Source organism: Amblyomma americanum, chromosome 8 (assembly GCF_052857255.1).
Source record: "Amblyomma americanum isolate KBUSLIRL-KWMA chromosome 8, ASM5285725v1, whole genome shotgun sequence".
In the NCBI taxonomy this organism is placed as follows: domain Eukaryota; kingdom Metazoa; phylum Arthropoda; class Arachnida; order Ixodida; family Ixodidae; genus Amblyomma; species Amblyomma americanum.
In genome coordinates this window covers 37,380,810-37,395,031 of record NC_135504.1, presented here as the reverse complement: position 1 = coordinate 37,395,031, position 14,222 = coordinate 37,380,810, and the positions used below count along the sequence as shown (strand labels likewise).

General features: G+C 47.4%; 2 protein-coding genes across 4 annotated transcripts in view; one reads left to right on the top strand and one right to left on the bottom strand.

Moving 5' to 3' along the window:
* Nucleotides 1-14,222, top strand: part of LOC144101385 (ribosomal L1 domain-containing protein 1-like) — a 486,157-nt gene that overhangs the window by 434,304 nt on the left and 37,631 nt on the right. The gene's annotated exons all lie outside the window — the stretch shown is intronic.
* LOC144101381 (tether containing UBX domain for GLUT4) overlaps nt 1-14,222 on the bottom strand; it is a 66,786-nt gene that overhangs the window by 38,889 nt on the left and 13,675 nt on the right. For both annotated transcript variants that reach the window (XM_077634514.1, XM_077634515.1), the window contains exon 2: nt 2,665-2,720. In XM_077634514.1, the coding sequence (XP_077490640.1) occupies nt 2,665-2,720 (56 nt within the window). The remainder of the gene's footprint in view (nt 1-2,664; nt 2,721-14,222) is intronic.

The following is a 14,222-nucleotide window of genomic DNA, read 5'->3' as shown; positions in this document are numbered from 1 at the left end:
ACTGATCCGGAGTACCCGAGTTCGAACCCGACCACGGCGGCTGCGTTTTTATGGAGGCAAAACGCTAAGGCGCCCGTGTGCTGTGCGATGTCAGTGCACGTTCAAGATCCCCAGGTGGTCGAAATTATTCCGGAGCCCTCCACTGCGGCACCTCTTTCTTGCTTTCTTCTTTCACTCCCTCCTTTATCCCTTCCCTTACGGTGCGGTTCAGGTGTCCAACGATATTTGAGACATATACCGCGCCATTTCAATTATCATATGACCTAATTATTATTATTATCATATGACCCAGTGGTGATAATGCCATAGTTTAGGCCATACCACTACGCAGTTTAGGTCGGTTTGACCTTGTGAGGTACTGAAGGTCATTGTCAATGTGGTGCCCACTGTCGCAAATTAAATGTCAACGTCAAAGGTCAAGGTCAGGTATTCAATGCTCATAGTGATATGATCACGTGGTCACACTGCCATAGCTGGGGCCATACCCCCACGCAGTTAAGTTCGGTTTGACCTTGTGAGGCATTCAAGGTCACTGTCTCATCCACATCGAAATTGGAAATTGTACCCTGAGGAGTAGAGCTCTTGCTCTAAAATTGCCTTCAACTTCCGTCCCTCGTTTCAACGAAACAAAGGTTCGGACACAATAACCAATTGACCAAGAAAACCACTTTAGTCCGCCTATCTTATTCGCAAGAACATAGACACGTGCGTCAGCAACCCTTCTGTTCTCTCGCTTGACAGTGAGGTGCGCTGTATATGTCAATGCACCTGACTGGGAACAATTGCTTGTTGGTTCTTTTGTTCTAACACAAGCGAACCCTCGTTATGAATATGCGTATATGCCCTGCTTTTAAAATAAATCTCCAGGCGGGAATCGCCGCCTTTCTTGTCTATTCACTTCGACCTGCGTCTCAGAGCTGTTCATTTAGAGCTTTCCTTTCTTTATGAAAAATACAGAAAAATTTAAAGCGGATTAACTCTGCAACCAATTCCAGGGAAAGCAGAATGAAAAATACAACTGCACATGGCTTTAATTCGCCGCCCCGCATACAACTCCAAGTGCGCTAGCACTAAAAATGAAAATTGAAAATTGCATGGTTTTAGGGGAAAGGAAATGGCGCAGCATCTCACATATCGTTGGACACCTGAACCGCGCCGTAAGGGAAGGGATAAAGGAGGAAGTGAAAGAAGAAAGGAAGAGAAAGGTGCCGTAGTGAAGGGCTCCGGAATAATTGCGACCACCTGGGGATCTTTAACGTGCACTGACATCGCACACCACAGGTGCGCCTTAGCGTTTCGCCTCCAACGAAACGCGGCCGTCGCGGTCGGGTTCAACCCCGAGTACTCCGAATCAGTAGCACTAAAAATCCCAATCTCAAATTTTGAATCCCAATCTCAGATTTTGAATCCCAATCTCAGATTTTGAATCCCAATCTCAGATTTTGAATCCCAATCTCAGATTTTGCCGACGTTCGCCACCCGCCGCGGTGGCTCAGTGGCTAGGGCGCTCGGCTACTGATCCGGAGTTCCCGGGTTCGAACCCGACCGCGGCGGCTGCGTTTTTATGGAGGAAAAACGCCAAGGCGCCCGCGTGCTGCGCGATGTCAGTGCACGTTAAAGATCCCCAGGTGGTCGAAATTATTCCGGAGCCCTCCACTACGGGCACCTCTCTCTTCCTTTCTTCTTTCACTCCCTCCGTTATCCCTTCCCTTACAACGCGGTTCAGGTGTCCGCCGATATATGAGACAGATACTGCGCCGTTTCCTTTCCCCCAAAACCAATTATTATTATTATTATTATTATTATTATTATTATTATTATTATTATTATTATTATTATTATTATTATTATTATTATTATGCTCGCCTGAAGCCTCCCTGAGTGACCTTGAGGTTGCTAGCAAAGAGCAACCTGGCTCTCACTAAAGCCCTTTCACGACTCTCACGCTCTTTGCTTTTATATCGAGGGGCTTTAGGTCTCACAAGCCCCACCGGTGGCAGCACCTGCCATCCCAGGGCAGCCGCGCATCGCTTAACCGCCGCACCACTGCACCAGGAGGGGTATGAGGACTCCCAGGGGTCTAGAATGTAAAGCATGAAAATGACCAATTCCGCATTATATATATATATATATATATATATATATATATATATATATATATATATATATATATATATATATATATATATATATATATATATATATATATATATAATATATATGGGCATTAAACCCATTAACGCTACAGCGCCATACACACACTTAAGGCGGAGCTTAAGGTCGATTTCGCCGAGCTCTGTATGAAGCTTGCTTGACTTTGAAAACCGAGCCTCGAAGTGAAACCGAAGTGCTGGCGCACCGAATTCGCGTTTGACCCAACCACGCTAAGTCGGCCGCCATTTTGTTACGACTACCGTGCGATTGCTAAAGCAAGCGAGGCGAGAACCTCACAAGCATCGTGTTGACTCGACCGCCATACAGTGTTCACATCAATACGACAGGGCTAGCTTCGACCTGACAAGTCATCTCGACGCGATTCGATGTGCCACACACGTTTCCGCAGACGCCGCTGAACGCAAGAGGCTTCGGCGAGCACTTAATAAAGCACGCAACGACGCCCCTTAAAAACAACGACAGTAAAAAATATTGGCACAGTGCACTCACAACAGATCGTAGTCGGCCGGGTTGAGCAGCTGCTTCTTGCAGGCGTCCTCCAGAATCTGTAACCAAGAAGAGATTTTGATTTATGGGTGTTTGATTTATGGGGTTTTAACGTCCCAAAGCGACTCAGGCACGAGGGACGCCGTAGTGAAGGGCTCCGGAAATTTCGACCACCTGGTGTTCTTTAACGTGCACTGACATCGCACAGTACATGGGCCTCTAGAATTTCGCCTCCATCGAAATTCGACCGCCGCGGCCGGGATCGAACCCGCGTCTTTCGGGCCAGCTGCCGAGCGCCATAACCACTGAGCCACCGCGGCGGCCGTGTAACCATGAAGAGAATCGGCATGTGTCACCGCTGCCTGACTCATCGATAGCTTCTTTTTTAATGGTCATGAACCCCCACCCCCCTATCAGCCACTAAATTTCATACTGGGGCCAGAGCCCAATATTATCTGTGTTTTGCTGCAGGCTTTCTGTTTTGGTACCAGCTTTCGTACTTTTTGCATATGTTTTTCTGCAATGTGCCGGGTCCTTGCAATAATGACCCTTGTGGTGCTGCAGCGACCTGCATATATATATAAAAACATAAATAAATAAATTTATAAATCAATAAATAAATTATAAATCACTGCGGCTACCCGCATTGGAAGAATGCGAAAGCGTTGACGCCTCCTCGACACTGGTCGACTTTAAAATTTGGCGCCATGTTTTTCTCGTTCACTTGATTGATTGGTTACCGATTAACTCTGATTATATCCTCGTTTCGTCCCGGCAACCATTTCGAGTTCTCAAGTTTTCCACCACGCTTCGTTCCCGCCCACTAACTATATACCCGTCCAGTCTATTTACACGTCAATTACCTTTTGCTTCTCATTAATTACCTAATTGCCTCTAATTTATCGTTCTTTTTTTTCTATCTCCTGGTTATGCATCGCTCACTTATCACCGGTCACGTGATTGCTCATTTTGAGTTTTCAAACTTGGCGCCACGCTTCGGCTCCGTCCACAATTCCGGTTTTTCAAATTTGGCCGCTACGCTGTAGCTCCGCCTACTTCCGGCGTTTTCAAATTTCGCGGCACTTTTGCTCTGGCCCCGCCCACTTTCTGGACATTTTTGGCTCTAATTTAGCTATTCATTCGATTTCGAAAACCTTTATCGGGCAGCATCCTCATATCGTCCTCTTTCGATTATAACCACTCGTTTGACGCTACCTATTTCTTAGTTGCCCACAAATACTGCCGACACATTCTGCGAACACGATTCCGGCCGACACAGCCTAGTAAAGCTTTCGCTTTAATAAACATGTTCCTTCGAGGGGAGTCAGTGGCTTTAACCTTCCTGCCAGCTACCTTTGCAGCTAGCATGCGAGATGTTCTTTTTTCTTCCCTTTATTTACACTAATAAAGGCCCCTATGTGGATCGCATAAGGGTAAATACACCATGTAAATAAACCACAAAAACGGTTTAACAATAACATCATGACGGCTTTGAAACAAACATGTAGCTAGTAGATTATAACAGGAACTTAGCTACTCCCGCGCGCAGCCTGTACACATTTCTTATTGTGTAAATAGTTTGTACATATTACCTTTCACCCCTATCCTCTCTTCCTGTCCCCTCACCTCTTTCATTTAATTTCTCCGTTCTGCCTGCTATCCTTTATTTCCGCTGCCCCAGCTCAGGTGCTTCAGTATCGATGGCAGATGCCGGGGCTAGCAGAAATCTTTTCCTTCCTTTTTACTATTATTTTAATAAAACCACTACTACTACTACAGGAACTTTAAAATATATTAAAGAAGATTGGTTTTGGTTTATATGGGTTTAACGTCCCGAAGCGACTCAGCCTATGAGGGACGCAGCAGTGAAGGGCTCCGGAAATTTCGACCACCTGGGGTTCTTTAACGTGCACTGGCATCGCACAGTACACGGGCCTATAGAATTTCGCCTCCATCGAAATTCGAAATCAAATTAAAGAAGAGGAAAGGGCCGGGACACATAGCAAAGAGACTGGCGAACTCTAACAGGCTGTATTTTTTAATGCTGAGATACGTTTTTCGGGGTTAGCAGTACTAGAAACGCAAATGAGCTGAGAGGGGCACTGATATCGCACAGCACACGGGCGCCTTTTGGCCGAAACTCCCAAAAGGCGCCCGCGTGCTGTACTCTTTTCATGCGCGGCGCAGCACCCCACGTTTATTTTCTATTCTGTATTTGTATTTGTAAAGAAGGCATGACGCTTGCTTTGCACGAATGTCAGTTTGCCACTGATCGCCGGGAAGGCCGGATGCGCCGGCCACCTGTTACAAAGACTCCTCCGGTCATTGCACTCGGCGCGCGCCTGTGCAAGAGGGAGCGCTGGTTTGTGTACACAGTGGAAGGCAAAGGTTTATGGGATGCGGATGTGCGGAGGAAAAAATACTTCAGCGCAGACACGCGAGAATATCGGATGAAATGCCCTCTTCGAGTATATATTTTGAAGGAAGCTTGGTTTGGTTTATGGTTTATGGGGGGTTTAACGTCCCAAATCGACTCACGCAGTGAGGGAAGCCGTAGTGAAGGGCTCCGGGAATTTCGACCACCTGGGTGTATTGACATCGCACAGTACACGGGCCTCTAGAATTTCGCCTCCATCGAAATTCGACCGCCGCGGCCGGAATCGAACCCGCGTCTTTCTGCCCAGCAGCCGAGCGCCATAACCACTCAGCCCACGAGACTAGAGAAAACATGGGGAATTTTTGTTTTGTATGTGGTGTTGATCAATGGGAAATTAGTGCAACCATTTTTTACCTGAAATATAAATTATTAATATATATGAGAGACGTCCATGCCCCATTTGTTGGTATGAATGCGAGAGCACACGCATCGACCCCTAAACTTTTCATAGCGATTTTGCGAGCAGGAATTCGGTGGTGCGCGTCTTATGAGTGTTGGTGGTGTGCAAACAGACATTTAGTAAGTTGTGATTGATCCCTGCATAAGGACTACGGATTCTCTATACATAGGGACCTACGGATGCGGTGTGAATTAAAAAAAAGGCATGTCTTAGCACCGCGCTGTGTATCAAATCACTAACATCATCGTCATCAGCCTGACTACGCCCACTGCAGGGCAAAGGCCTCTCCCATGTCTCTCCAATTAACCCTGTCCTTTGTCAGCTGCGGCCACCCTGTTCCTGCAAACTCCTTAATCTCGTAAGCCCACCTAACCTTCTGCCGCCACCTGCTAAGCTTGCCTTCTCCTCGTGGAATCCACTCCGTTACCCTTAATGGCCGGTTCACACGACGTACTGTTCGCCCGCGGCCCGCGCATCACGTGTTCGTGCGTCACCAAATCGAGAGGCGAGCTGTCGGCCCGCGGACTGGACGACCAAGGAAGTTCAAGTGCCTCTCCCCTCGCGGGAATTAGCGGCGGCCAGCGAAGATGCGCGCGCCAGCTCTGGCAACCACCGCTCTCGCCAGTATTTCGGCTGCCGCATTTCGCTGAGTGGCGTTGAGCTGGCGTACTGTTTTGACAAGCTCGACTGCGTTCGCTACCGTGACAAATTGGTCGACTGTGCTAGCAAGGCGACCCAGGCCATTGAGGAATTGGACAAAGGGCCGCACCTGCACCACTCAATCGCAGTCATGGGTCGGGAGGAAAAACCAGTTTGACCAGCGTTGCCAAACGCTTTAAAATAATATGGTAACAGTGGTACACCCAGCGCGTCGTCTGCTCTTGTGGCCCGTCGCATCCGCTTGACGTCATCGGATCGCAGGCCAGTTTTTAGTGGCGCATAAACACGTGATGCGCGGGCCGCGGGCGAACTGTCCATCGTGTGGGGACCAGCGCTTATCTTGCCTTCGCATTACATGCCCTGCCCAAGCCAATTAACCCGCGTTTGTTACCTCACCCACTCTGCCCGCTTCCGGTCTCTTAACGTTGCACCCATCATTTTTCTTTTCGTAGCTCGCTGCGTGGTCCTTAACTTGAGCTGGACAGTTTTCGTTAGCCTCCGCGTTTCTGCCCCATAATTATGGGGGACATCATTAACTTTCTGACAATATGTGAACAAACACTACTACTGTATTCAGCTCTCCTCGTCTATAAAGTTCATCGAAACATTTCGCCGGCCTTGTCCACCCTACAACTGACGTTGCCACAGGACAAAATGGAATCTAATCAATCCCTACTGGCTACCAATTGGTGCCAGCTATGTTTCAAGACGTTCCAGTCGGCCGTTTCAGAATAAGTGTGCGTGAACAATGTCGATCTGTCTGCCCCACAAAGAACACAACTACCTCCCCGCCCCCAAACGATGAAGCGGAGAGAGTAACAAAGACCCCCGATATAGCCCGCTCCAGCGTATCAAAGCCACTCGTTCCAAGAAACTAGCAGATACGAATGAGTAACAAAGAAAAAAAAAACGAACACACCGAACAGGCGCGCGGCCAACCCGTTTCACAACAACCGCCGCAAGCGCCTGCCCTCTTTTTTTTTTCCCCCGTAATTTCCGCCTGCCGCTCAGCGCCGCACAAAAAGGGGGTCATTTACTATGCCCCAACACCTCCGTCACACGCACTCGGAGAAAATTCTAGACTAGAGCATTCGGCAGGAACGAGCCGTCTAGTCCACTGCGCCAAGCAAACAACCGGTCGCCTTCGTGGCAGTAAAAAAAAAAAAAAAGAAAGAAAGCAGCTCGCACTCGTCAAGGCCATTGCTCCGCTGGCTGTACGTATATGTATGCAGTCTCTGCCAAAAGTAACCAGGGAAACGGGTTTGTTTTTTAGCCAAGTAGCGCAGCATTTATGGCGCCGCTTATAGGCCGGCTATCTGTGTGAAGATAACCCTTATCTTCATTTTTCGAAACCTTTCAGTGCGATAGCATTTGGATTGTCGTCTTGCAAGAACCATCCGGTTTCTCCGTAACGAAATTCCCTGATTGGTCGAGAGGGGCGTGACGTCATCAGTGCCGCCAAATTTGAAAAATCTAAGTACTAGAACGTTCCGAGCACCTTCCACGGGATTAAGGTGCGGGATTATACTACCACGAACCACTCTTCCACCTTAATCAACCCAATAGTCCACCTTAATCCACCCAACAAACCCCAGTAATAAACTAATTCATTTTTTTTTTTTGGAGTAAGCCTGCTTACAAAATATATAGGGTGTCTGGAATATTAGGGGGTGGGCCAACTTGGTTATGAAGATCTCAAAACTTTTTTGGTCTTCAGGGGTGTCTCAATGGCTCCGCCATTATGACTGAAAGGCAAAGCCCACCGGCCGGTTGCTTTTTGGCAAGGACGGCATGTAATAATAATAATAATAATAATAATAATAATAATAATATAATAATAATGGTTTATTGCGCCAAATATCTTTAAATATGTACGAAAATAGGGCTAGGGCTTGAATGGGAGAGCCCGACAGGCAGCGGAACCGCGCAGACATACACACAGGCATAAACGCGCATTAAGAAACATCGCTTGCAGGAGGGCTTTTAGAAAGGGCACTTCGCAGTAGGTATAGACAACAACAACCACACAACTCGAACATAAGCAGTACAAGAACAAATCGTTCAGCCACCGCTTTTGACTGACGTAAACACGGCCTAAAAACCTACACTGGCATGAACTTCACGATTTTCGTAGAAGCTCGGCTCCAATTTTCTGCGCGGCGCGAAGGTCGGCGAAAAACAACAGAGCGTCGCGTGCTCACTACGATTGTTATAAGCTCCGTTCCGCTGTCACGCAAAGGTCACAACTGACCACGGTCTATTCTTCGCTACGTAATGAAGGTCTGTATCGTAAGGACGGTACATGTTTCCATTTCAAGCACAAAGGAGAAGGGAGAGGGGAAAGAACCTATTAATAATAATAATAATTGGTTTTTGGTGGAAAGGAAATTGCGCAGTATATGTCTCATATATCGGCGGACACCTGAACCGCGCCGTAAGGGAAGGGATAAAGGAGGGAGTGAAAGTAGAAAGGAAGAGAGAGGTGCCGTAGTGGAGGGCTCCGGAATAATTTCGACCACCTGGGGATCTTTAACGTGCACTGACATCGCACAGCACAAGGGCGCCTTAGCGTTTTTCCTCCATAAAAACGCAGCCGCCGCGGTCGGGTTCGAACCCGGGAACTCCGGATCAGTAGTCGAGCGCCCTAACCACTGAGCCACCGCGGCGGGGCAAAGAACCTATTCAAATACATATTTATATCCTACACGACGCATGCGGAGACGTATTGTGCGGGCGGTCGCAAGTATACAGCGCAATGCATATACATACAAGCTCGGGGGTGTAACTGACAAACTGCCTCCCGCAGCAATCCCGCAGGAAAGACGGCATTCTGGAGCAGGTTGGGAGCAGGCAAAATAGTTTTGGAGCAGGTTTGGTGCACAGAAAACCTTTTTTTAGGCTTTAAAGTCGCGCAAACTATTTTCGAGCAGCACAAATAAGATGGTACATTCGCAGTATGCGCCACTACTGAAGTGTGGTCGTATAGAGCGTGTGGTAAAACACAGTCATTATGTTCCGATACGTTTCTGGGAATTATAGTAGACACATAAGTGTGTCTAGCGTAAAACTAGAATTACAGTGGGAAACTCTTGAGCCTGCACGCATTTCTTATTGTGTAAATAGTTTTTGTGTACGTTACCTCTCCTCCCTAATACTCTCCTCCTGTCCCCTCACCTCTTTCATTGCATTTTTTCCATTCCGCCTGCTATCCTTTATATCCGCTGCCCCAGGTCAGGTGCATGCTTCGAGTATACATATTGATGGCAGATGCCGGGGCTAGCAAAAATCTTATCCTTCCTTTTTATTATTATTTTTAATAAAACCACTTACTACTACTACTACTACTACTCCAGAAGTAAGGAGAAAGCTAGGGCTTACATTTTTTCACAATATATATTACAACTGAATTGCTATCCCTAGAGAAAAACAAATTTTCCATCCACACTACAGATCCGAACGGCTTGATCATAACCATATAGAGTCCGCGAATTCAGATCGAGGACCGATTTGTTCAAGATGCCGTTCTTTCCCCACACTGTTCCGAGAATGGAATGCTTCTTTTCATCTTCATTTCTTGTTAATATTGCTGACAATGAAGTGTTTGCACCATCATTGTGACTGCCCTTCGCCGTGGATAAATAAATAAAAGCACAATTCCTAATCCGAGGAGCGCGACTCGAATCCGCACACACGACTAGCTGAAGCTCAGAAATAAACTATTTGTGAGAACAATTTTAACTAACGCGAACGCTAGTGATTGAGAATTTGACTGGTATGGGCTCCGTGCGCTGGTATGGTGGCGCCAGCAGCGACCGCATCGCCAGCGCCGCCTTGCGGCTGTCCCCGCGTTAACCGGACGCCCAGTGCGTGTTTGTCAACCGGCCCGGCCACATCGCAGACGCGCTCTGACCATCGTTGTGAGAATGGCACCGCGGGAGAGCCAACACCTGCTTTTCTGCGGATTTCAACGCATTGAAAGCCTTGATGTGTATTTTAAAAGAAAGTTTAAAAAGTGGGCGACGGCTGTATGAAAGCAATCATGTGTATGGCGTTCAAGAGGAAGCGGTCGGCGCAACGGAGCCTTCCGACATCATCGGCAAGTGCGTCGCGCAAATGAAAAATGTGGACTACGACATTCGCCTTGAGGTAAGCAAAATTTACTGCGGTCAGCACTGTTCTAAGGAGGACTAAAATAACCAGTCGTGTTGTTTATAAGCTCTCAGGAAACCCAAGGGAGATCGCGAGGGCCAGTTGCACTTGCAAAGCTGGGGTCCGTGGATGGTGTAAGCATGCTGCAGCACTGGCGATCTTCGTCAATAGCCACGAGAATAGCTCATGCACGGACCTTCCGTGTGAATGGCGCAAACCGTCGAAACCAACGCTGGACACAAAAAAAAAGATTGAGGAATTTTTTCCAGGTGAGAACTACAAATTTTGTGTCCATTCAACATTTATTTTGCGCTATGTTTGTGTACGTTTTTGCGCAGGCCCGTCCCGGCAACCCCCAAACCTACAACCCCTTGATCCGGCAGTTCATGCTAAATTTGCGGACCTGAACTGCTCAATCAGGCATGTTTTAAGGACGGAAAGCAGCCCTGCTGAAATGCATAAAAACGGACCAGTGGCATCACAACTGACAGAGAGGGAACAAAATTGTGAAGCAGAGCTAGTGAATGCCCTGGTCAGCGGGAAGCGACGGCTTTATACCATGCTTGAAATCGCAGAGATTTCCCCAATGAAAATGAGAAGGCTCGACATGGAGCGTAATTTGAATGAAAAAGAGATTTCCTTCTACAAAAAGGTCGTGCAAAAAAGTCTCAAAGAGATAATTGAGATAGCCCTGATTACAAAAGGCCAGGCAGCAGTTCAACGGTTTGTTTTTTATTGCTTTTATTTATTTATTTATGGTATATGCTGTTTTTGTTTGTGAGCACAAACTATGCAATTGCTGATCCAGATGGCACCAAGAACGACAAGTGCACGTGAGCAGTTCGACTGCGCACCGGATTAAAACAAGGAACAGCTGAGTTCCAATACTTAGCTGATGTTCTTGCCTCGCAAAGACCCTTTTCAAGTGCTGCAACCTCGTACGGTATGTGCTGTGCCCTGCCTAATATATTTGTTTATTTAAAGTGTCCAGTACAGTGGCTGAAATAACACTGTGCAGCAGTGTCTTTGCAAGGTGTGATGTAGTTCTCTTCCACATGATGGCGCAGGAAAGAAAATGGAAAAAATGGCCAGACAGGAGTTGGAGCTGGCACTTGGGACGAAATTACACGAGGTAACTTCAGTACGAGCCTAATGAAGCCATGCTACATTTACTCTCGATTACTTTCAGGTTGGGCTCATCATCGATGCCGAGCAGCCATGGTTGTGTTGCAGTCCAGACGGCATTGCAACATCCGGCAGCACACTCCAACTTATTGAAATTAAGTGCCCTTATAGTTTGAGGAGCAAGTGTCTGGTTTACCCAGATAACGAAATCAGCAGTGTGCCATATATTCACTATGTGAATGGTCACTTAGAACTGCGAAAAACGCACTCCTACTACACGCAGATAATGATAATGGTTTACATCCTGAGGATTGACACCGCTTTGCTTTATGTGTACTCCCCTCAGGGGAGCATAGCAATTAACGTAGAAAAAGACGAAGCGTTTCTTGCGGAGTACGTACCAAAATTAGAGGACTTTTATTTTAGGTATTTTCTGGAGGCACTAATTAAATGAATGCTGTGAAGTTCGCAGAACTTTCCGTGGCGCCAGTCGGCCTTGGGTTCGCGAGGAATGCCGCACCAGTCAAGTCACTTGCATCAGAGGGACGCCTGATGGGGATTAGGCGGCGGCTGTATTGTGATCAGCGCGTCGCACACAAAGGGACCCGTCCCGTCCCTGCCTTGCCATCGTGCAGCGGATGCCTTTGTGTTCTTCGCGCCGTCACGGGCATAACCCGTCTTGAAGAAGCTTAGGCACGTACATCTGTCGACATGTGTGCGGCGTCAAGGGGTTGCCGAAACTTCGGGAATGCAGGAGATACGTCTGGGTAGGATCGAGTGACCAGGAAGCGCATTTTTCCCTTGACTACTGTCTTCTTTTTTTTTTCTCTGAAGAACCCACCACCTTTAGTGATCGTTCCTTCGGCATGCGCGTGTGCGAAAGAAACAAATTAGGAATGTAACTTCTGTGCGGTGGGAAATGGTAGTGGTGTTTGTGCTGGTTGTGTGTTTGATTGCCACCTCTCCATTCCCAAATGTTTGGCTGGTCGAGGGAATTGCAGATTTTTGGTTTTCCTTTCCTTTCCGTTCCCCAATCGGCGATTAGTTGGCGGAAACCTTATTTTCCTTTCCCTAACCACTGATTGGTGAGCAGGGTCGCTTAATGTTACCTTGTTAGTTGCTGTCCCCGCTAAGGGCGGAGACAAAGGGGTTAAAAGTAAGCGCCCTGGGTTGAATCCGGGCTGAATTCGTCTGATGAACGGTTTAGTCATGTTGTAAATAGTTTCCTCCTTGCTCGTTTCTTCTTGTTTTATTTATGTTGTAAATAAATAGTTAGCCTTCTCCTTTCCTCGAGTAACGTGAATGTTTGCGAGTTAGAACCACCAAGTCATCAAGAAACCCCGATTTCATCAACAAGGTGTTTCCTCTCATCGCCACCTGAAGGGGATTGCAACTGGCACAGTCGAGTCAAGATTGCAACTGGCACAGTCTGAAGGGGAAACCGAACTAATTCCCAACGCATTTGTCCTCAGAAACAATCTGGTTGTAATTTTATATTTATTGATAAGTACTTGTACTTCAGAAAGTATTTTAAGATGTTGTTAAATGCGAGAAATAAATGTACAGAAATTAAACCACTTTCTCCGTTTCTTTATTCATCCAGAAAATGGCTTCAGATGTCGAGAATGCAAGAATTAAAGGCACAAAAATTTTAAACCACTGTAGGAAATAACATGATACAAATGCACGCAGAAAGGCTTGCGTGAAACAATGTGACAAATCAAAAGGATACATTTCATGTTGTCATGCGCCAGAGAAAACAAGCGCACTATTTCATCGGTTTCAACAGACGTATGTATGACTCAGGTCGTACATAGTCATTCCCTTTCCTTCAGTGGTGCTTACCTGAGGTATCTCTGTAGTTTTTCACTAGGCATCATTCCATCGTCTTTCCCATAAGACGGAGGGAATATGGTGGGAACGTAGGCCGGGTGCGAAGCTATGCTACTTTTCTCATTGCCCACAAAGTGCGCGCTGCAAATTCTTGTTTCGTGCCGCACCGGCTGCCACGGTTTTCCGTCAGGGCTGGTAGGGCATGACGAAAACAGAAAAAAACTCAAAATTCTTTCTGGATTGAGCCTTCCCCATTAAAAAAAAGGCCATCCTCACCTTGCACGCCGCACTGCTTGAATCCAGCGCTCCCTCTTTTCCGTTTCGTACGGTCTCCAAGGAAAGCGATAAAATTTTATCCTCGGTACCTGGCCTGAAGTGTTTTTATAGCTGTTATGACACTTGTAAACACAGCAGTAGGTCGAGCCACCCATAATTAGCGAAATTTCCTTTCGCCTTCGAAGGAAACACCCTACCGCTCGCCTAGCTGACAGCAAACTGAAAGAGAGCGCTGCGTCCGGTTTTCGCCACGTCTGTTAACCAGGGGGCGCCACCAGTACTCGCCAAACTGCAGCGCACGGAGCCCATACACGGTGTTTCACCAGGGGACAAACGTATCCAGGACACGCGAATAGTTGGTTATCCAGGCACACAGGAATGTGTGACAGTCAAGTGAGGCGCATGCATGTTGTTGGCAGATAGGTGCGGAGCCCGCCTGTGCACCTGTGTAGACCGTGCGACGTAAGTGAGCGGGCACCGGACGGGTAGAGGTAAAGGCAAAATATAACCGTGGCTCAGTTGTCACGGCGCTCAGCTCCTGACCGAAAAGACACGGGTTCGATTCCGGCCGCGGCGGTCGAATTTCGGTGGTGGCGAAATTCTAGAGGCCCCTGTACTGTGCGATGTCAGTGCACGTTAAAGAACCCCAGGAGGTCGAAATTCCCGGAGCCCTTCACAAAG